The following is a 24,058-nucleotide window of genomic DNA, read 5'->3' on the forward strand; positions in this document are numbered from 1 at the left end:
TACCATTCAAAGACACAGCCATGGAAGAACAGACAGATTTTTGGAGCTTGATACACTTCGTACGCAAAGCATCTGCCTTGATACCACCTACTCCAATCAAGGGTTCTACCCATTGGCACCACCCAGACACAGCAAGGGCCATCTGGCACAGAGGCCGCCGCCAGGAGTTCTGATGCTCTGGAACAACAAGCAACCACTCCTGGACATATTTGAGTAGGCTACAGTTCAGGTATCAGTAGTGGGATCCCTGTGTTGTCAGGGGGATCAGCCAGATGGGTACGTAACAGCTCCACCACAAGGACTGACTACATGTGCTGGTGACCTAGCAGGGTGGAGGGAGGGTCTATGGCAGAGAAGGAAGGGGGAGAAGGAAGGATAGAGAGAAATCCACACCTTAGATGCTAGGGAGGGAGCACTTCCTCAAATGGCTCGCACTACAGACAAAAAATTTAGAAGTGGAGCTCAAACCCCATAGGAGGACCAAAAATGCCAAAAAGGAAGGGTGACAGAAAAAATGCAAGGGGAACAAAACCACATGGAATACAGGAAACCAAGAGAACAGCCAGGTCGACATAAGTAAGAACTCAAGAGAGACGGGAAGGAGGGGGCTGCAAGGAAGGAGTGTGGATGTGGAGGTCAGAGCATGGGGAAGAAAATGCAGCCCAGGAAATAAGCATGGGCTGCAATAGCCTGGGGCCTCATGGGCACCATGCATGAACTCTTGAAAGAACCATCAGTTCGGGTGGGGGGCATCACTCCTTGGTTTGAAGAGTAACTGTCTTCTGTTGGTGGGGGGTGTGGTGGGGAGAGGGGGCAGAGATGGCTGGACCAGTGATGGTGGCAGAGCACAGAGCTGCCCCTAGTGCCCACAGGCTTAGTAGGGGGCAAGCAGCAGCTCATGTCCTGGCTGAGTCAGAAGCATCTGAGGCACCGGCATGTCGCGGAGTAGTCAGGCTCCACATCACAACTGTTTGACAAAGACTGACTGGTTCAAGTGTCCTTAAATACCACATCTGTGTGCTGATTTCTGTTGTTTACCATGGCTAGTGTGCTATGACAAATATTTGGAATGTGTTGGTGACCTTCTGGCAGTCATAACTAGGTTGCAATAGTCCTGCAAGCTGTATCAGATGTTGACGGCAAGTTTGTCCGTTGTCACTCTAGTGCTGCGAAGTCACTGACTCTGTAGCCCATTCTTTGGCTGCAACCGAATTGGTAGTGCCCTGGCTTCATCATGATGCTCTTCTGCTGGTTTCCAAAGTCACTTACAATTTTATCCCTTTTACAGTCTGTTGGGATCAACTCTTCCACCACTGAGCCATTCAATTGGAAAAAAAGTGAAGTGTTAGTATAAAGACAGTTACACAAATGAGACTGTAATAAAAAGACTGTAATACATATGCAGATGGTGAAATATTGATTATGATCACATACGAAGAATGTCAAATAGCATGCAGTAAACTGCAAATTATTTTTTCTGCAGATAATGGTGTTCATAGTTCTGAGAAACATAATTCTGAAGAAATTTGTCCATTAACAACAACAATAACAAGGCAAGAACGAGGATGGAAAAAAAGGCAACTGAAAAGTATGAGGAATTAACATTCAAATGAGAGCTATCTGGAAACTGCAGTGCTGAATCATACTTCTGCATAAAAATTCATAGTTTCAAGGAGCTTCCAGGAAAATTAAGATCTTGTAACTCAGAGGGTATATAGCCAAAGACAGATTATGGAAATTATCTGACCCTAAAACAACTTCGAATGGACGTACTCAACTAGTAACTAAATCAAGTATGAAAATATATGCTTCAGATTAGAGTAACAACAAACATGCACGGGAGATGTTGGGTTTGCTGTACTAAGCTGTCACTCATTTATATAGTATTGTTATTTCAAGTCAGTTCTCAATTCTAGTGAGTTGATCCACATAACCAATACTGATATTTGATCCTTCATAGAGTCATTTACACCAAGAACATATACTTTATAAGTCTGATCCATTGTTGCTATTTCTGAACCAAGGCAGTGCCATCACAAAGGAACGCCAATTAAGAGTTTGATAATTCAGTGTCTCTTGTAAATAAGTACATAGCCTTTTGAAACAAGCGGCGCATTTCATCATGGGTTCATTAAGTCAGGCGAGAGTGATTTTGCTGAAGATTAATGGGAAGATGGAATAACTAATGAGGCAATGAATCCAACAAATGGGGGGAATAAATTTGTGGCATAAGAAGGGATTGGTTGATAAAATAATTGTCAGCCAGGTAATAGGGGGGGGGGGGGGGGGGGAGAGAGAGAGAGAGAGAGAGAGAGAGAGAGAGAGAGAGAGAGAGAGAGAGAGAATTGGGGAGGGGGGATTGTAGAAAGAGACCATAAGTTGGTTCAAATGGATGCAGGTTGCAGTAGTTATACAGAGATGAAGAGGCTTGTACAGGATACACTACTGTGCATAGCTGCATAAAACCAGTCTTTTGAGTGAAGATGACAAATGTATCGAATATGTTGTCCTGTTGCCCTCATGAGTTACAAAAGAAAGGAGAACACAAAAAGACCAATCAATAATTAAAAAAGAAAATGGTATAATAACCAGGAAAATTTTAGTAATTGTAACATTTTCAACTGTGACAGTTTAAATCTCATTAACACAAAAAATCATGTCTCATTTTCTAAAACAATAAAACTAGGATGGAACATGTGGTTCCTGACGAGGCCTGTTTCGCTTAAAATTGTTCTGCTTTGGTAAGTGCTGCTACAGTTTCAACATTTTTCTCACGCTTGGGGGCAATAATTTGTGCAGTTGCATAGTATGAACTTAAATTATAAATGGTGTACCACATCTCACTTTGCAAGCATAAAGGAAACCACTAACATGATGGAAGTACAGTACTGCAATTAGGGCATGCAGCAAAATCACACTGACATGGTGCAGAACAGCCCAGAATTGCCTCATCTCTCCCACTTTTACCTGTTGCTCATTGTTATCTGTAAACAATAGAGAAAAAGAATTCTTTCCAATTTTTCCTATTTTTTCCTCAATCTTTGGACACTGTGAACAACTCTCTTTGTAGCTATAACAACTCTTTTGTAACAATAACTACCTGTTCTGTAGATCTAGGCAAAAGGTGTAACAAAACTCATGAAACAATAAGAAATACAGATTACAACTGAAGTTTTCTTCAGCCGTCATCAACAATGGGCTTTAAATTTCTCATTTTTTCTGGTGTCCTTATACCGAGCAATGACTGAACCGAAATTTTAAGAATAGCTCCCACGTATTTCCAATTTAATCAAAGATTTTGCAGCTATATTTTCTAAACTGACAAAATTTTACATGACTATTCTGACACAATGTAGCAAAAGCAGGCAGATCATTTGTGACTTTTTTCCTTGGGAAAAAAAAGAAGAAGAAATATTACAATTGAATAGTCAGTAATTACATATACAAAACTGAAAGGAACAAATGAATAAGCTGTTTTACCTGTTGATAGAGCAGCTTGCAGTATAGGCATAAGCTCTTGTAGTGGTGTTACATAATCCATTAGAGCTTTATTATGTATGTATATAATGGCATTATACAATCCCTGAGACCAACACAAGCCCATTACTTGATGAATATCAAGTGATGCAACGTCCATATGCACCAAACATTCTTCTAAAGTCTGTCAATAATAAAACGGAAAATATTCAGAAGCAAATAACTTTCATCACTTCTTAAAAGCAGCATGACAACAATACTCTACAGCATGTGGGTTCAAGTAGAATCCTCCTGACTATAGTTTAAACAGCTAAACTTTATAAAGTGACATCCACAAACTGCTCTCGTTCATGGTATAGAGCAGATTTTGGCAATGTGTCTCTTCTTTATCCCGCTAACATACAAATTAATTAAAGTCTGTGGACAATGTTACCTTCACATTATATTGTGTAATACAGTTTGACTGCATTAATTTTTAATTTATTTCCAGCAATTAAAAATAAAAATACATTGTTATTAAAAAACTGTAATTCATCATCTGTTAATTAACATTTCCATTTGTTAATATAAATGTGGAATTTATATGACAGTAAAAAACCATAGTTGCTACTACAGAGATTTGAACCAGCAACTATACGATTAAAAAAACTTCTGTGATATGCATTGTGGCACCAGTACCTTGTTCAGCTAGAATTTATTTTTACTTGACATAGCTCAAATCTTCTCTCTTCTTGTTGTAGTATTATTCTTTCCTGTCTCAGTCGTTATGTCTGGTTGAAAATGGAAAGTGATGCGGACCTTGATCAAGCGTGACTTCCTTTTAACTGTACGGTATATGTTGCATTGCATTTGGCAACTTTCGGGTAATTGAACATGTATCAATAATTACAGATTTCTGTAGTTGTATATATATGTTTGGATGTAGCTGTATCGCGTTGATGTACTGGTGGATATTGTGTGGTATGATTCCTGTAGTTGATAGTATAATTGGTATAATGTCAACTTCATACTGATGCCACATGTCCTTGACTTCCTCAGCCAGTTGGATGTATTTTTCAATTTTTTCTCCCATTTTCTTCTGTATATTTGTTGTATTGGGTATGGATATTTCGATTAGTTGTGTTAATTTCTTCTTTTTATTGGTGAGTATGATGTCAGGTTTGTTATGTGGTGGTGTTTTATCTGTTATAATGGTTCTGTTCAAGTATAATTTGTATTCGTCATTCTCCAGTACATTTTGTGGTGCATACTTGTATGTGGGAACGTGTTGTTTTATTAGTTTATGTTGTATGGCAAGTTGTTGATGTATTATTTTTGCTACATTGTCATTTCTTCTGGGGTATTCTGTATTTGCTAGTATTGTACATCCACTTGTGATGTGATCTACTGTTTCTATTTGTTGTTTGCAAAGTCGGCATTTATCTGTTGTGGTATTGGGATCTTTAATATGCTTGCTGTAATATCTGGTGTTTATTGTTTGATCCTGTATTGCAATCATGAATCTTTCCGTCTCATTGTATGTATTGCCTTTTCTTAGCCATTTGTTGGATGCGTCTTGATCGATGTGTGGCTGTGTTAGATGATACGGTTGCTTGCCATGTAGTGTTTTCTTTTTCCAATTTACTTTCTTCGTATCTGTTGATGATATGTGATCTAAAGGGTTGTAGAAGTGGTTATGAAATTGCAATGGTGTAGCTTATGTATTTATATGAGTGATTGCTTTGTGTATTTTGCTAGTTTCTGCTCGTTCTATAAGGAATTTTCTTAAATTGTCTACCTGTCCATAATGTAGGTTTTTTATGTCGATAAATCCCCTTCCTCCTTCCTTTCTGCTTAATGTGAATCTTTCTGTTGCTGAATGTATGTGATCTATTCTATATTTGTGGCATTGTGATCGTGTAAGTGTATTGAGCACTTCTAGGTCTGTGTTACTCTATTTCACTACTCCAAATGAGTAGGTCAATATTGGTATAGCGTAAGTATTTATAGCTTTTGTCTTGTTTCTTGCTGTCAATTCTGTTTTCAGTATTTTTGTTAGTCTTTGTCTATATTTTTCTTTTAGTTCTTCTTTAATATTTGGCTATTCCTATTTTTTGTCTGTATCCTAGATATTTATAGGCATCTGTTTTTTCCATCGCTTCTATGCAGTCGCTGTGGTTATCCAATATGTAATCTTCTTGTTTAGTGTGTCTTCCCTTAAGTATGTTATTTTTCTTACATTTGTCTGTTCCAAAAGCCATATTTATATCATTGTTGAATACTTCTGTTATCTTTAGTAATTGGTTGACTTGCTGATTTGTTGCTGCCAGTAGTTTTAGATCATCCATGTATAGCAAATGTTTTATTTTGTTGGGTATGTTACAGTAATATTATATCCATAATTTGTATTATTTAGCATGTTGGATAGTGGGTTCAGAGCAAGGCAGAACCAGAAAGGACTTAATGAGTCTCCTTGGTATATTCCACGCTTAATCTGTATTGGCTGTGATGTGATATTATTTGAATTTGTTTGGATATTAAGTGTGGTTTTCCAATTTTTCATTACTATGTTTAGGAACTGTATTAATTTAGGATCTACTTTGTATATTTCCAATATCTGTAGTAACCATGAGTGGGGTACACTATCAAAAGCTTTTTGGTAATCAATGTATGTGTATGTTTAGTTTTAGCTTGATATGTCACCTCTGTATCTATTATCAGTTGCTCTTTACAGCCTCATGCTCCTTTGCAGCAGCCTTTTTGTTCTTCATTTATAATTTTGTTCTGTGTTGTATGTGTCATTAATTTCTGTGTAATGACTGAAGTTAATATTTTGTATATTGTTGGTAGGCATGTTATGGGGCGATATTTTGCTGGGTTCGCTGTCTGCTTGATCTTTAGGTTTTAGATAAGTTATTCCTTGTGTAAGTGTATCAGGGACTGTGTATGGGTCTGCAATGTAACTGTTAAATAATTTAGTTAGATGTGAATGTGTTGAGGTGAACTTCTTTAGCCAGAAATTTGCTATTTTATCATTTCCAGGGGCTTTCCAATTGTGAGTAGAATTAATTGCTCGGGTGACTTCATGTTGCAAAATTATCACTTCAGGCATTTGTGGTATCATCTTGTATGTGTCTGTTTCTGCTTGTATCCACCGTGCATGTCTTATGTTGTACCGGGTTTGACCATATGTTGCTCCGGAAGTATTCCATGTCTGTTATGTTTGGTGGATTGTCTATTTTAATGTCTGTGTTATCTATTGTCTGGTAAAATTCCTTTTGGTTTGTGTTGAATGTTTGGTTTTGTTTCCTTCTATTTTCACTTTTTTTGTATCTTCTAAGTCGTTTGGCCAATGCTTGTAATTTCTGCTTCTTTTCATCTAACTGCTCTATCGCTTCTTGTTGTGAGATTTTACCTAACCTTTTTCGTTTTTTGTCTGATATTTCTTTTCTTATAAACTGTGTTAGCTGTCCGATGTCTCTTCTCAGTTTTTCTATTCTGATCTGTAGCCTGTGTTGCCACGCTGGTTTTGTGGGTTTCTTCTGTGTGTTGGTTGGTTCTGATCTCTGCCTAGTGTGTATATTTAGTGTAGTGAGTGCTCCTACATAAACCAGTAGTTGTAACTCTTCCATAGTTGTATTTTCATTTATTTTGTTGCGTATGATAGTGTTGATAGTAGTTGTTGTTTCGACTTGTGGGTTATTTGGTGGTCTATGCAAGAATGGTCTAATGTGTCTTTGTATTCTATATATGTCAACTGAAATTTTTTTTCTATATCTAACATGTGTGTCACTACATGTTCTATTCGTGCTTGTTTTGGTGGCTGTCTTAAGATTTCGTTTTCCTCTGATTGTTTAATTGATGTGTGTTGTTCTTTGTTTGTTTGCTCTGGGATGTTTGAGTGCGTTACTGTCTTTTCTTCTTCTTCTTCTTCTTCTTCTTCTTCTTCTTACTGCACATTATTTTGTTCCAGTATTTGTTGTACTTGTTGTTTGATGTTTTCTAATTCTGACTGGGGTATCCTGTTATTTTTGATTATTACACGAATCTGATCAGCTAGTCATTGTTCTGTTAAAAATTTTAATTCTGGGTATCTGGTAATAAATGTTGTGTATACTTGTGATCTGTATCCAGTTGTGTTGGTTCCTAAGTTTGTTGCTTGGTAATAACAGAACATGAGGTGTCTGTTAACTTCTTCTGACCATCTCATCCTGTCTTTGTTTTCCTTCTAGAGTGGTTGCAGGAAGCATGTCCTGCAAAACACCTCTATTTGAATTTAAATCATTTTCCGTGTGGCTAGCAGTGTCGTTACCATTGTGGACGGGCATAGGGTTCAAGCGTTGTCCCCGACCATGACAGCGCTTGTCCGAGGCTTCATTAGTTCTGTCCTGAAGCAACTAATCACACTAAAAGGGGGGTTAGCCCTATTGGTGGTTTGTTCTTTTCGTCGTCTCTTACGACTGGCAGGACTAACCGAAGGCCTATTCTTTTCCCGAGCCTCCATGGGAGTATTATTATTATTATTATTATTATTATTATTATTATTATTATTTACAATTACACCATATTGCTTTTAGAAACTGATGTCCAGACAGCGACTTTAAAATCCTGTAAGTATGAAGCAAATCTAAGAGGGCCAATTTATAAGGTTACACCTTACAGTGATTAGGGCAGCAATTTTCAAAATTCGGACTAAAAAAAGTTGGTGACTTGAGTGAACGAAATAGATAAGAATGGATGCCAGGTAGTCAAGGGACTTCAGAAGCAGACAGGTGAACAAGGTAGAAGGAACTGTATTGATAAATTCATTTTTTAACAGGTAATACAGGATTAAAACACACAGACACACACACACACACACACACACACACACACACACACACACACACAGAGACAGACAGAGACAGCCAGAGCAAGAGAGAGAAGAGAGAGAGAGAGAGAGAGAGAGAGAGGCAGGCTTAAATAATACCATTGATAAACATTGTTTGTAGAAGCTACAGTGGAAAATAAGGGACAAGTACATAAAAAAATGAGTTCCAGTGAATTGAGAATTCTTGTGTTAATTTTAACATATATTATTATTATATTCGTATATTAAAATTGAACAAGAATGGGCAGACACAATGAATGAAAGGAACTACAACTGAATTAAGAATGGTGGAGCTGGAATGAGGAACGAGTGACCACCCAAAAAAGGAACAAGATCAAGGAGGGAATAATGAACGGTGGAACTGGAACAAGACTGGCCAAATAAAACCAATGTGTGAACAACAAACAGCGGTACTGGAACGACACCAGCCAAACGAGATTGAGGTGGGAACAAGCAAGACCAATCTGAAAAGAATGGTGAGCAACTGTTCCTTAGAAGTTATTCCTCGGTCCTTTCATTCAGTTTCTTGAACTTTGGACCCATTCTTTTATGAACAATCCACCTCTAGAGTAGACAGTACTTTCTTAATTGACTGCTTTTACAGCTTACAGATGTTTCTTTTACTGATGTATGCACCACTTCTGCACTATCTGTGTTCAAATATTGTTAATAATTTTGTGTCAAAGGTGAAAGTATGTTGTGACAGGCTGATCCTTAGTGCAGCCCGAGGTTTAGGTAATACTGCAAGGTGACAATTTTGTTTTGAGATGATGAAGCCAAAGAGTGTGAATATAATGTGGTCACAGACTAATCCATATTGTAGTTGGGTGTCTATGTTAATGTGAAAGCTGACAGCTTCAATTTTCATTACTTTCTCTTTATTTTCACCCAGAATCTCACTGTATCTATACCAATGACAAAAATGCTTAAACATGGTAAAAGTACAAAATGAAAACTCAGGATTCAATAATTTATTATGTATCTGTACATATCTGACCCAGTAAACAAAGTGTTTCTCTTCAAAAATACAGTTTGATCACACCCCAGCATCTACTATCTCACGATAACTGTTACATTAAATACGTAACATTTCTCCTGCTGTTAAAGGAAAAAGATCATTACAAAACTGACTATACAAATCAGCTATTCTGCTGACACAACTTCCCACAACTGCTTATGACAGGTGTTAGCAACATGTAATTTGGCGTACAGATGACAAATTCAGTTGCAGACAGGTAGAACGAAAAGACTGTTACAGATTGAGCTTTCAGCCAAAGCCTTCTTCAGGAAAGAAAATACACACATATTCACATAAGTAGGCACACCTCACACACAAATGTTCACTATCTCTGGTCGCTTCAGGCAGAATGCAACTCTTGTGTTTAACAAAGGGGATAGGAGGATGAGGATGTTTGGTTTGTGGGGCGCTCAACTGCGCAGTTATCAGAGCTCGTACAAATTCCCAACCTTTGCTCAGTTCAGTCTCGCCACTTTCATGAATGATGATGAAATATGAGGACAATACAAACACCCAGTCATCTCGAGGCAGGTGAAAATTCCTGACCCCGCCGGGAATCTACCCTGGGAACCCGTGTTCGGGAAGCGAGAACGCGACCGCAAGACCACGAGCTGCGGACAAAGGGGGGTGGGGAAAACAGGGTACGGGTGAGGGGAGAGAGGAGTGCTGTACGAAGAGTGTGCAGGGACCAGATGTACAGCAGCAGGACAAGGCTGGCAAGTGCAGCATCGGGAGAGACAGGTGGGGGGAGGGGAGGAATGGAGAGGTGCTGAGGGGGAAAAGATCAGTGGGTGGGTTGGCAGTGTGTGAGGTGAGAGGACGTCAATTGGGAGGAGGTGAGTGGACAGAGGAGACAAAAACTACTGTATGGAGGGTACGGAGACAGTAGGTTATTGTAGGTTGAGGCTGGGATAATTTTGGGAGTGGAGAATGTGTTTTTTGTGCAGTTCAGAAAAGCTGATTATGGTGGCCCAGATTATGAAGCAGTCATTTAAATCAAGCACATTATATTCAGCAGCATGTTGTGCCATAGGGTGCCCCACTTTGCTTTTCGCCACAGTTTGGCAGTGGTCATTCATCCTGGTAGACAGCTAGTTGGCAGTCACACCAATCTAAAAAGCTGTACAATGATTACAACAGAGCTAGTATATTACATGGCTGCTTCCACAGGTGGTCCTACCTCCACAGAAGGGTAAATTGAAATAACAATTCTAAAACAATACAATGGAAAATCTGAAATGGAATAATGACAATATTATGAAAACGATAGATTGCTACTCGCCATATAGTGGAGACCAAGAGCGGCGGACAGGCGCAACAAAAAGACTGCTACACAAGTCATAAGGCCTCTTTTGAACTAGACAAAAGAGACACACACACACACACACACACACACACACACACGACCACTGTGTCTGGCTGCCAAATCCAGACTGCGAGCTATAGTGCATGAAGTGAGAAGCAATGTTTGGTGGGTGTAAGGAGGAGGCTGGAGTGGGCAGGGGGAGGGATAGCAGGGTATGGGTAGGGGAAGGGGACAGCAGAGTGCTGCTAGTGTGACATACAGGAATGAAGTGGGGAGAGGGCAGTGCAGCTAGATGCAGTCGGGTGAAGGGGCAGGTTAGATGGGGAGGGGGGGGGTTAGGTGTAAGAAAGGGGGGAGGGGGCAGAGCGGAAAAGGAGAGAAGTAAAAAGACTGTGGGTGCACTGATGAAACAGAAGGCTGTGTGGTGCTGGAGTGGGAAAAGGAAAGGGGATAGGTGGGTGAAGGACAGTGATTAATGAAGGTTGAGGCTAGGAGGGTTACAGGAATGTAGAATATGGTATATTACAGAGAGAGTTACCACATCTGCAATTCAGAAAAGCTGGTTTTGGTAGGAAGGATCCAGATGGCACAGGCTGTGAAGCAGTCACTGAAATTCGGAACACTGTATTAAGCAGTGTGCTCAGCATCTGGGTGGTCCAGCTGTTTCTTGGCCACAGTTTGGCGGTGGCCTTTCATGCAGACAGACAGCTTGTTATTTGTCACACTCGCGTAGAACACAGCACAATGGTTGCAGCTTAGCTTGTAGATCATATGACTGGTTTCACAGGTAGCCCTGCCTTTGATGGGATAGGTGATGCTTGTGGCTGGACTAGAGCAGATGTGCCTAGACTGGAGTATATGTATGGGACAGGTCTTGCATCTAGATCTATTTCAGAGGTATGAGCCATAAGGCAAGGGGTTGGGAGCAAGGGTTCTGTAAGGATGGCGAGGATATTGTATAGGTTCAGTGGGCAGTGCAATACCACTGTGGGAGGGGAAGGAAGGATAGTGGGTAGGATATTCCTCATTTCAGGGCACAACAAGAGGTAGTCTAAACACTGGCGTAGAATGTGATTCAGTTGCTCCAGTCCTGTGTGGTACTGAAACATGAGGGGAAGCACTCTGTGAACAGACGGTGGGACTTCGGGAGGTGGTGGGTGAGTAGAGAGAATGCATGGGACATCTGTTTCTGTACAAGGTTAGGTGGGTTATTATGGTCTGTGAAGGCCTCAGTGAGACTCATTGTATATTTTGAAAAGGACTGTTTGTCACTGCAGAACTGATGGCCATGGGTGGCTAGGATAGGCTGTATGGATGCGACTTCTTGGTATGGAATGGGTGGCACCTGTCGAAGTAGAGGTATTGCTACCCACCAACCACCAGCAGTCTTCACTTCAATGACTGCTTCATAGCCTGTGCTATCTTCATCCTTCCTACCAATACCACCTTTTCTGAATTGTGCAGGTGAGAATTCTTCCTGCAATATATCTTACATTCCTATAACTGTCCTGACTTGAACTTACAATACCCACTGTCCTTTACCCACCTATCACCTTCCTTGTTCCCACTCCTTCACTACACAGCCTTCTATTCCACTACTTTTTACTTCTCTCCTTTTCTTTTCTGCCCCCCCCCCCCCCCTGCTGCCCTATCATCTAACCTCACAACTGCACTTAGCTGCACTGTCCTCTTACCACCACATCTCTCTATGCTCCCACAAGCAGCACTTAACTGTCCCCTTCTCCGTATGTGATCCTGCTATATCTGCCTCTCACCACTCACCATCCTAGCCTAGCCTCTCCCTTGCCCACACCACCCAGATTACTTCTTCCATCATGTGCTGTAGCTTGCAGTCTGGCTTCAGCAGCCAGAGACAGTGGTCGTGGTCATGTGTGGGATTTGCGTGAATGTGTCTGTCTGTGTGTGTGTGTGTGTGTGTGTGTGTGTGTGTGTGTGTGTGTGTGTGTGTGTGTGGTCTAATTCAGAAAAAGGCCTTTTGTGATTCAACTATAGCAGCAATCTATCCTTATCATATGATTTGCATTGATCCTACAATTGTGAATTTTAATTGAACACACAAATCAGAAGACAAAATGGCTGTTAAAGTACTATTAGTCTATGGAAAGTTGTAATGTAATACTAACCTGTTGTTATAAATTAAGAGAGAATGGAAAAGAAATTACAGACACTGAGGATCAGTGAAGAAGCATAGGGTAGTGGTGGAAGTGGGATTGGTGGTGGTGGTGGTGGTGGTTGTAGTAGTAGTAGCAGAGACAGAATATTGAAACACACATGAGCAACATAAAATTATATTGGTTCCAAATTATCCAGGTTGTACACAGACAGACAGAAAGCACATAGCATAACCAAATCTTAACATACATACATTTTTCGTTTTTTACTAGGGTTAGCCCTCTTACTAGCACAAGGTCTGCTTTTGTCTTGCACCTAGCAGTGGATTGCTTCTGTGATCATTTGCTGTTCCTATCACTATAATTTCACCAGCCTATAGCAGACAATACATTTGTGTATGCTGTGTGTATGAACAATTTAAACTTTTTCTTTTTTCAGTTTATTTTGACCGTTCGTATGTTGGGACTTAGAATTCCACTTTCTTGTTCTCAGCTGATACCAGTCAAGACTTCTGGCAAACGTGTACCAGTTAATGTCTAAAACTGCTTGCTTTTGCTACTGAACAGCATCACATTTCAATCTTTGTATTTTTAATTTTCATGAAAACTGTTATCAACTGCCCAGAAAAACATCCCCATGAGGTGTTTTTTTATTTTATTTTTTTTAAATAAATCAGAAAACTCACTCGATACTCTTTTGATAGTGGAAACTCAATAGGCACAGCATTTTGTACAAGCAAGGGAAGAGTAGAGTAAACCTCCATTCACAGGACAGTTCAATAGAGGCATGTGTCTTCAATTATAAACAGGACAATGTGGCTTCTGTAAAATGTTCAGTGTCAATCGTCACTCTACAGCAAGAAGGGTTATCAGCACTGGAAGCTGCCCGTTGAATCCAGTACACCGCAGTGATATCACTGGAACATTCATACTTTTGAGAGAGACAGGGAAGATATGCCTTGTAATGGTTGCCCATAATCAACAACAACAGCTGATGGCCATTTCCTACAAACTATGGCTTCTAGGTATCCCAAGGAAAATGCAAAAGAACCATATGCTTCCCTTTTTAGAGATAATGGCAACAAACAAATTGATAGACACAATTTATGTACTACATAAATGTCTCAACATGGTCAATTTGGTACTTAGATGTCCATTATTAACAACAGCACAAGTCCTCCAGCACCATGGAAGTTAATTTGAATCTATGGTGTCCGTTTCTCTTCCTCGATGAGTGTCGATTTCTATGACACCTGGTGATTGTCATGGATGAGTGTGGAAGTGACCAGGTACAGCGTGTGTCACAAGCATACAGTCTCTACATCTACATCTACATTTATACTCCGCAAGCCACTGTCATTACCTCCCTTTTCTGTTCCACTCGCGTATGCTTTGCGGGAAGAACAACTGTCTGAAAGCCTCCGTGCGCGCTCGAATCTCTCTAATTTTACATTCGTGATCTCCTCGGGAGGTATAAGTAGGGGGAAGCAATATGTTCGATACCTCATCCAGAAACGCACCCTCTCGAAACCTGGCGAGCAAGCTACACTGCGATGCAGAGCGCCTCTCTTGCAGAGTCTGCCACTTGAGTTTGCTAAACATCTCCGTAACGCTATCACGCTTACCAAATAACCCTGTGACGAAACGCGCCGCTCTTCTTTGGATCTTCTCTATCTCCTCCGTCAACCCGATCTGGTACGGATCCCACACTGTTGAGCAATACTCAAGTATAGGTCGAACGAGTGTTTTTTAAGCCACCTCCTTTGTTGATGGACTACATTTTCTAAGGACTCTCCCAATGAATCTTAACCTGGCACCCGCTTTACCAACAATTAATTTTATATGATCATTCCACTTCAAATCGTTCCGCACGCATACTCCCAGATATTTTACAGAAGTAACTGCTACCAGTGTTTGTTCCGCTATCATATAATCATACAATAAAGGATCCTTCTTTCTATGTATTCGCAATACATTACATTTGTCTATGTTAAGGGGCAGTTGCCACTCCCTGCACCAGGTGCCTATCCGCTGCAGATCTTCCTGCATTTCGCTACAATTTTCTAATGCTGCAACTTCTCTGTATACTACAGCATCATCTGCAAAAAGCCGCATGGAACTTCTGACACTATCTACTAGGTCATTTATATATATTGTGAAAAGCAATGGTCCCATAACACTCCCCTGTGGCACGCCAGAGGTTACTTTAATGTCTGTAGACGTCTCTCCATTGATAACAACATGCTGTGTTCTGTTTGCTAAAAACTCTTCAATCCAGCCACACAGCTGGTCTGATATTCCGTAGGCTCTTACTTTGTTTATCAGGCGACAGTGCGGAACTGTATCAAACGCCTTCCGGAAGTCAAGGAAAATAGCATCTACCTGGGAGCCTGTATCTAATATTTTCTGAGTCTCATGAACAAATAAAGCGAGTTGGGTCTCACACGATCGCTGTTTCCGGAATCCATGTTGATTCCTACAGAGTAGATTCTGGGTTTCCAAAAACGACATGATACTCGAGCATGGATTCAGAAGGCAAAACATAGGCCAGTCATGTTTTGGACAGGTATTGTGTACAGATGCTCGATGCCTCTCATCACTATCAAGGATAATATGAGGGCTTCACTATCAAGGATAATTTGAGGGATGGGACAGGATCCTGCACTCTACTATGCAGCTCTACTGCCAGAATTCTATTGGTGAGTTAGTCTCAAGACAGTAGTGCACAAGTACACCATACCCATCTATTCAACACCCTCCCTTCAGGAGGCTGGAATCAACTGCATCAACCCTCACACACTGGGCCACCACTGACAGGTGACGTAGGTTTGAGCAGAAACATCTTTATCACATTGTGCCAAGTAGAATCCACATGTTTTCACAAAGAAGAGGTTGGAGAAACAATGTACTGAATGTTAACCAGCACAAGATTTTGAAAGCTGTGAGAAGAGTTACACTTTCATTTTGGTTACCATTTTATTTCACAGTAAAGCTATCTTTTTTGTTCAATGGGATTAATTCTTTCACTCCCAGCTTACTATGAATAGAAGCCCACGTTTTCACATATACTGAGGCACCAAAGAAAAAGGTATAATGCATATTCAAATACAGAGATATGTAAACAGGCAGAATATGGCACTGCAGTCAGCAATGCTTACAGAAGACAACAAGTGTCTGGTGCAGTTGTTAGATCAGTTACTGCTGCTACAATGGCAGGTTATCATGATTTAAGTGAGTTTGAATATGGCGTTATACTCTGCACATGAGCGATGAAACACAGCATCTCTGAGGTAACGATGAAGTGGTGATTTTCCCATACAACCATTTCACGAGTGTACCGTGAATATCAGGAATCCGGTAAAACATCAAATCCCCAACACTGCTGTGGCCAGAAAAAGATCCTGCAAGAATGGGAACAATGACGACTGAAGAGAATTGTTCAACATAACAGAAGTGCAACCCTTCCACAAAATGCTGCAGATTTCAATGCTGGGCCATCAACAAGTGTCAGTGTGCGAAACATTAAACATAACACCATCTTTTTAGACTTTTGGAACTGAAGGCCTACTCTTATACTCTTGATGACTGCACGACACAAAGCTTTATGCCTTGCCTGGGCCAGTCAACAATCACATTGGACTGTCAATGACTGGAAACATGTTGCCTGGTCAGACAAGTCTTGTTTCAACTTATATCAAGTGGATGGATGTGGATGTGCATGGGTATGGAGACAATCTCATGAATCAATGGACACTGCATGTCAGAAAGAGAATGGTCAAGCTGGTGGAGACTCTGTAATGGTGTGAGGCGTGTGCAGTTGGAGTGATCTGCGAGCCCTGATACTTCTAGATACGACTCTGACAGGTGACATGTACATAAGCATCCTGTCTGATCACCTGCATCCATTCATGTCCATGGTGCATTCTGATGGACTTCGGCAATTCCAGCAGGGCAATACAACACCCAACAAGTCCACAATTGCTACAGAGTGGCTCCAGGAACACTCTTATGAATTTAAACACTTCCGCTGGCCACCAAACTCCCCAGACATGAACACTATTGAGCATATCTTGGATGCCTTGCAACACGTTGATCAAAAGAGATCTCCACCACCTCATACCCATATGGATTTATGGACAGTCCTGTAGGATTCGTGGTGTCAATTCCATCCAGCACTACTTCAGACATCAGTCGAGTCCATACCATGTCGTGTTGCAGCACTTCTGCATGCTTGCGGGTGCCCTACACAATATTAGGCAGGTGTATCAGTTTCTTTGGCTCTTCAGTGTATATGCAAGGGACACCAAGCTTCTTTTTGAGCAGTTCTTGTTACATGACTACACAGTGAGTGGACCGTTAGTGCAAAAATTACACAGTCTGGAAGACTGTAAACTGAGTCTTTGAAATGAGGAACTAATAGTCACAAATTAATGTTTAATTCTTTTATTGATGATCAGTTTTTATATTACACACAGCAGCTGTCCAAAGTGACATATATCAGTCTTGGTGTATGCATTGCAAGGGTACGTAAAATTCTGACACCCACTAAAAAATCCTTGTCTGTTGCACAGCAAGACAGGCAGTTACAATCCTATCCATCAGTTCCTTTTAAATTTCTACAGAGGTTTCATAAATTAGTGACTATGTAATCCCACAGGGAAAAAATACCACCAACATCAATGGACAAACATAAGCAATATACAGATACATGCTTTATAAGCACTGCTCATTCAAGACCTTGTATTTCCTGAAATATACATTTCTGGCCACTGGTTCCTGATTTAGAAATACTCAGTATTTCATACAGTGGAAAAACCAGGTTGAAATAATATGAATTAGGAGGCACTGAACAGCCGACAGGCACATTTAAAAGCAGACACTTAATTTTTCCGTAAATCAAACAGTCTACTTTTAAATCTGCCTGATTGCAGTTCAGTGTCTCCTCAATGTGGGGAGTAGCTATTTATATTATATAAATTCATATTATTGATGCACAGTGTATGGACCTCTAATGCCTATGTAATTGTAGGACACCCTGTATAACCCTATGGCCAAACAATTTATTTTACCTGTTTCTGATACTCAAAATCTAGATCACACATGTTTTTGTATGTATGTTTATCAAGAAACTCAATTTGTTCAAGTTAATCCATTATTGGTTCCAGCAGCTACATTGTTTGCGATGAAGTAACCCACAGTTGGCAGTCCATGTCTTAACATTTATCATATCAACACAAGGGACGTTGTGTACATTTTTAGGTTAGAATCAGGACGCAGGCACTCTCTTATGACTAAAGTTAAAATAACAGAAAACGCCCACAAAAGTGCTTAAGAATACACAGAAAAATAAAGGTAGCTTATTTCATGTGAGTAATAGAGGATAGAGTAATAATACAGAACAACTTTTTGCCTGTATCAAAATTTTACAGAGTTCTGGAAAGATAGAGATCCTGTGCCTTCCTGAGCACCACATGCATATATGATTAGAAACGTTACATAAAAAACAAATAAAAAGCAAAATGTGGTTTAAGTTCTACAGCAGGGTTTCCCAAACTTTTTCTCTGATGGAACTTTGAGAATCTTGGTACTTTAATGGAACATCTTGTTTTTGAAAGTTAACAAAATTTTAAAAAATGAGATAATTTGTTTTATTTAGTGATTGCATAATTTTAAATCTTAACTCACAACACACAAACCATAATAAAATTTTCAACGAATGAGTATCACCAAATGTCGAGAAAAATAAATACAAATATGCTATGTTATTAATAACATTCTGAGAAGCAAAGTTGCTACTCACCATATAGTCGACATGCTAAATTGCAGACAGGCACAATAAAAAGACTCTCACAAACTTTTTGTTGTGCTTATCTGCAACTCAGCATCTTCGCTATATTGTGATTAGCAACTTCCCTTCTCATAATATTCTTACATTTCATCCCGGATTTCCCATTGTTCCATGTTATTAATAGTTATTTTGCACAGCACTTATACACTTCCCACAGAACACCAGTGTTTGGCAGAACACAGTTTGGGAAACACTTTCTACAAGATAAATATGGTGCTTCTCATTTATTGCTATGTTGTCCTGCATAAAACTGACAAAAAAATTAGTTAATATGTTAAGTGTAAAAGACTAGCCATTACCCATGGCTGCACTTGTTTATCAGTAGTTTTGCTATGATGAGTGATGGTAAATAAGTAAGCTACTGTATGTGCAATAACGTCAGCTGCCCTCATATGTCTGCCTGGTTGGATAAGCATAACTTGTCATGCATGCCCTTCCAACTGCAACAAACCACGACAATGTGGCATTCACAGCATTTCTGCCGAGTAGTGCATGCAGAGGGGCACGGGCAGGAGCATCCATGTATCTAAGTAGCTGTTGTTGTCATAGTCTTCAGTCCAGAGACCGGTTTGGTGCAGATCTCCACGCTACCCTATCCTGTGCAAGCCGCTTCATCTCGAAGTACCTACTGCAACCTACATCTGTCTGAATCTGCTTAGTGTAGTCATCTCTTGGTCTCCCTCTATAATTTTTACCCTCCATGCTGCCCTAAAATACTAAACTGGTGATCCCTTGATGCCTTAGAACATGTCCTACCAACCTTCTTCTAGTCAAGTTGTGCCACAAATTCCTCTTCTCCCCAATTGTATTCAGTACCTCCTCATTAGTAACGTGATCTATCCATCTAATCTTCAGCATATTTTCTGTAGTACCACTTTTTGAAAGTTTCAATTCTCTTCTTGTCCAAACTATTTATCGTCCATGTTTCACTTCCATACATGGCTACACTCCATGTAAACACTTTCAGAAAAGTCTTCCTGACACTTAAATCTATACTCAATGTTAACAAATTTCTCTTCTTTAGAAAAGCTTTCCTTGCCATCGCCACTACACATTTTATATCCTCTCTACTTCCACCACCATCAGTTATTTTGCTCCCCAAATAGCAAAACTCCTCTACTACTTTAAGTGTCTCATTTCCTAATCTAATTCCCTCGGCATCACCTGTTTAATATGACTACATTCTATTATCCTCATTTTGCTTTTGTTGATGTTCATCTTATATCCTCCTTTCAAGACACTGTACATTCCATTCAACTGTTCTTACAGGTCCTTTGCTGGGTCTGACAGTATTGCAATGTCATCGGCAAACCTCAAAGTTTTAATTTCTACTCCAAATTTTTCTTTTGTTTCTTTTACTGCTTGCTCAATATACAGACTGAATAACATCAGGGATAGGCTACAGCCCTGTCCCACTCCCTTTCCAGCTGCTGCTTCCCTTTCATGCCCCTCGACTCTCATAACTGCCCAAATAGCCTTTCGTTCCCTTTATTTTACCCCCACCACACTCAGAATTTGAAAGCGAGTGTTCCAGGCAACATTGTCAAAAGCTTTCTCTAAGTCTTCAAATGCTAGAAATGTAGGTTTGCCTTTCCTTAATCTATCTTCTAAGATACGTCATAGGGTCAGTAGTGTCTCATATGTTCCAACATTTCTATGGAACCCAAACTGATATTCCCCAAGGCTGAATTCTACCAGTTTTTCCATTTGTCTATAAATAATTCATGTTAGTATTTTGCAGCCATGACTTATTAAACTGATAGTTCAGTAATTTTCACGTCTGTCAACACCTGCTTCCTTTGGGATTGGAATTATTATATTCTTCTTGAAGTCTGAGGTTATTTTGCCTGTCTCATACATCTTGCTCAGTAGAGTTTTGTCAGGGCTAGCTCTCCCAAGGCTATCAGTAGTTCTAATGGAACATTATCCACTCCTGGGGTCTTCTTTCAACTCAGGTCTTTCAGTGCTCTGTCAAACTTGTCACACAGTTTTGTATCTCCCATTTCCTCTTCATCTACGTACTCTTCCATTTCCATAATATTGCCCTCTAGTATTATTGCCCTTGTATAGAACCTCTATGTAGTCCTTCCACCTTTCTGCTTTCCCTTCTTTGCTTAAATTTGGTTTTCCATCTGAGCTCTTGATATTCATACAAGTGGTTCTTTTTTCTCCAAAGGGCTCTTTAATTTTCCTGTAGGCAGTATCTGTCTTACCCCTGGTGATATATGCCTCTACATCCTTACATTTGTCTTCTAGCCATCTCTGCTTGGTTATTTTTCACTTCTCGTCCCTCTCATTTTTGAGACATTTGTATTCCTATTTGCCTGGTTCATTTACAGCACTTTTTGTATTTTCTCCTTTCATCAATTAAATTCAATATCTCTGCTGTTACCTAAGGATTTCTACCAGCCCTCATCTTTTTACCTACTTGATCCTCTGCTGCCTTCACTATTTCATCTCTCAAAGCTACCCATTCTTCTTCTATTATATTTCTTTCACCCATTCCTGTCAATTGTTCCCTAATGCTCTCTCTGAAACTCTCTACAACCTCTAGTTCTTTCAGTTTGTCCCAGTCCCATCTCCTTAAATTCTTCCTTTTTGCAGTTTCTTCACTTTTTGTCTACAGTTCATAACCAATGAATTGTGGGTAGAGTCCACAATTTAAAACCAGGTTCCTAAATCTCTATCTTACCATTATATAATCTATTTGAAATATTCCAGTGTCTCCAGGCCTCTTCCACATATACAACCTTCTTTCATGATTCATAAACCAAGTGTTGGCTATGATTAAGATATGCTATTTGCAAAATCCTACCAAGCAGCTTCGTCTTTCATTCCTTACCCCCATTCCATATTCACCTACTACTTTTCCTTCTCTTCCTTTTCGTACTATTAAATTGCAGTCACCCATGACTATTAAATTTTCGTCTCCCCTCACTAACTGAATGATTTCTTTTCTCTCATCAAACATTTCTTCAATGTCTGCATCATATGCAGGCTAGTTGGCATATAAATTTGTACTACTGTGGTAGGCGTGGGCTTCATGCCTATCTTGGCTAAAATAATGCATTCACTATGCTGTTCATAGTAGCTTAGCCATGCTCCTATTTTTTTATTCATTATTAAACCTACCCCTGCATTACCCCTATTTGATTTTGTATTTATAACACTGTATTTACCTTTCCGAAAGTCTTGTTCCTCCTGCCACCAAACTTCACTAATTCCCACTATATCTAACTTTAACCTATCCATTTCCCTTTTAAAATTTTCTAACCTACCTGCACACATTCCATGCTCCAAACCGTAGAATGCCAGTTTTGTTTCTCCTGATAACGACGTCCTCCTGAGTAGTCCCCACAAGGAGATCCGAATGGGGGACTATTTTACCTCTGGAATATTTTACCCAAAAGTACACCATCATCATTTAACCATACAGTAAAGCTGCATGCCCTCGGGAAAAATTATGGCTGTATTTTCCCCTTGCTTTTAGCTATTCACAGTACCAGCACAGCAAGGCCGTTTTGGTTAGTGTTACAAGGCCAGATCAGTCAATCATCCAGACGGTTGCCCCTGCAACTACTGAAAAGGCTGCTGCCCCTCTTCAGGAACCACACATTTTTCTGGCCTCTCAACAGATACCCCTCCGTTGTAGTTGCACCTACGGTATGGCTATCTGTATCACTGAGGCACACAAGCCTCCCCTCCAATGACAAGATCCATGGTTCATGGGGGACTTAACATTATATAATGTGCAACACATTAAAAATTTTTTACCATGGTTTACATTCATTATGCAAAGGAAAAAAAGGTCCATTCCCTACTTTTTCATCTTAACAGTTGACTTGTTCCCCCTTCTAAAGTAGACCATGTTCTTAGAGTCCTAACTATCTCAATACCTCATTTCCTCAGAACTGGTTCTCTAGTCAGTCACAAAAATGTAACAGACGGAGTTACTTTTGCATTTATAATATTGATATGGATTACATTCTAGCATCTTACTCATGTAGAACTACTAATATGGGAAAATGACAGATTGTTACATGTGTTACACAGAATAAAAGTTCAAAAACACGGAGACACACAGAGTTTGCAGAGACCAGCACATAGAAAGAAATATGTGCTTTTGTATTAATACTGAAAAATATTTTACCATTAATTATAACTGTACGTAGATACTTACTGGGGAATTTTGAGCTTTTTATGAGGAATATAGTCCCCTTACTATGCTATTTGTCAGGAAGCTGCAAGCAGTTAATGCATATGGTGGCATTTAATGTAGATTTTCTTAAGAATTCTGATAAGAGAAGTGATCTGGAAATATTATTTGTATCCTATAATTTGGTGTCAGTAATTCACTTTCCAACACAGGTGGATAAAGACAGTAGAACTTGAACTGTTATTTTCTTCAACGTAGGTCAAAGCAAGAAAATAACTGTACAGCCAGCACAGTAAAGATAGTCTTCTGTGGAAATCACAAAAATTAATGACTCCAGAACAAACGTTTTTAAGTATAGTTTACATGAGAAGACCTAGGATTAAATTTATAATGAACCAAATGCTGACATAAAATTTAATCTATCCTGGAATAGATTCATGCCACTATTTGAAAATAGCTTCACCTCTAAGCTAATCAGAAAAACAGTAAACAGATATGTAAAAAGAGAGAGAGAAAGAGAGAAACATGGATCACTAGTGGGATTAAAGTATAAATGGAAATGGTAAATGAATCTGTTGACAAGAAGAAGTAAAAATCCTGCAGTAGATGTACATTGGAGAGGAGGAGGAGGAGTTTAGTGTTTAACGTCCCATCGACAACGAGGTCAGTAGAGACGGACCACAAGCTCGGGTTAGGGAAGGATGGGGAAGGAAATCGGCCGTGCCCTTTCAAAGGAACCATCCCGGCATTTGCCTGAAGTGATATAGGGAAATCACGGAAAACCTAAATCAGGATGGCCGGACGCAGATGTACATTACAAAAACTACTAAGAAAGTTATCAAAGAACGCACATGTTATATTAGAAATTCCAACAACAGAATTCAGTCTATATGGAATGCAGTGAAATGAGAAACAGGGCACGGAACAGGACAGTATCACTACTGATTTAATAATTGGCAACCAATGCCGTACAATCGCAATGAAGTCATTAGATGTTCAATTGACTCTTTTATTAGAACTTGTTAAGCGTTTCGGGATTACACCCATCTTCAGACATCATCACAAACTTCAACTCCTTCCTAACCAACCAGGCGTACAGTCTTGACAACTCAAAGAAAATGTCGAGTAACATATGACTGCGACACGAGCACTCTTGAAGCAGAGCATAACATGTTCTAATAAAAAAGTCAATTGAACGTCTCATGACTTTATTGCGATTGTACAGCACTGGTTGCCAATTATTAACATAAAAATGATCGCAGGCCTCAGACG

The 24,058-nt window shown here is 39.8% G+C and overlaps 1 protein-coding gene across 1 annotated transcript in view; it reads right to left on the minus strand.

Moving 5' to 3' along the window:
* The window catches only part of LOC126252008 (vacuolar protein sorting-associated protein 8 homolog), a 208,484-nt gene that overhangs the window by 105,836 nt on the left and 78,590 nt on the right, over positions 1–24,058 (minus strand). Inside the window, exon 12 of the mRNA XM_049952792.1 lies at positions 3,481–3,661. Coding sequence (XP_049808749.1) covers positions 3,481–3,661 — 181 coding nt within the window. The remainder of the gene's footprint in view (positions 1–3,480; positions 3,662–24,058) is intronic.

Source organism: Schistocerca nitens, chromosome 4 (assembly GCF_023898315.1).
Source record: "Schistocerca nitens isolate TAMUIC-IGC-003100 chromosome 4, iqSchNite1.1, whole genome shotgun sequence".
NCBI lineage: Eukaryota > Metazoa > Arthropoda > Insecta > Orthoptera > Acrididae > Schistocerca > Schistocerca nitens.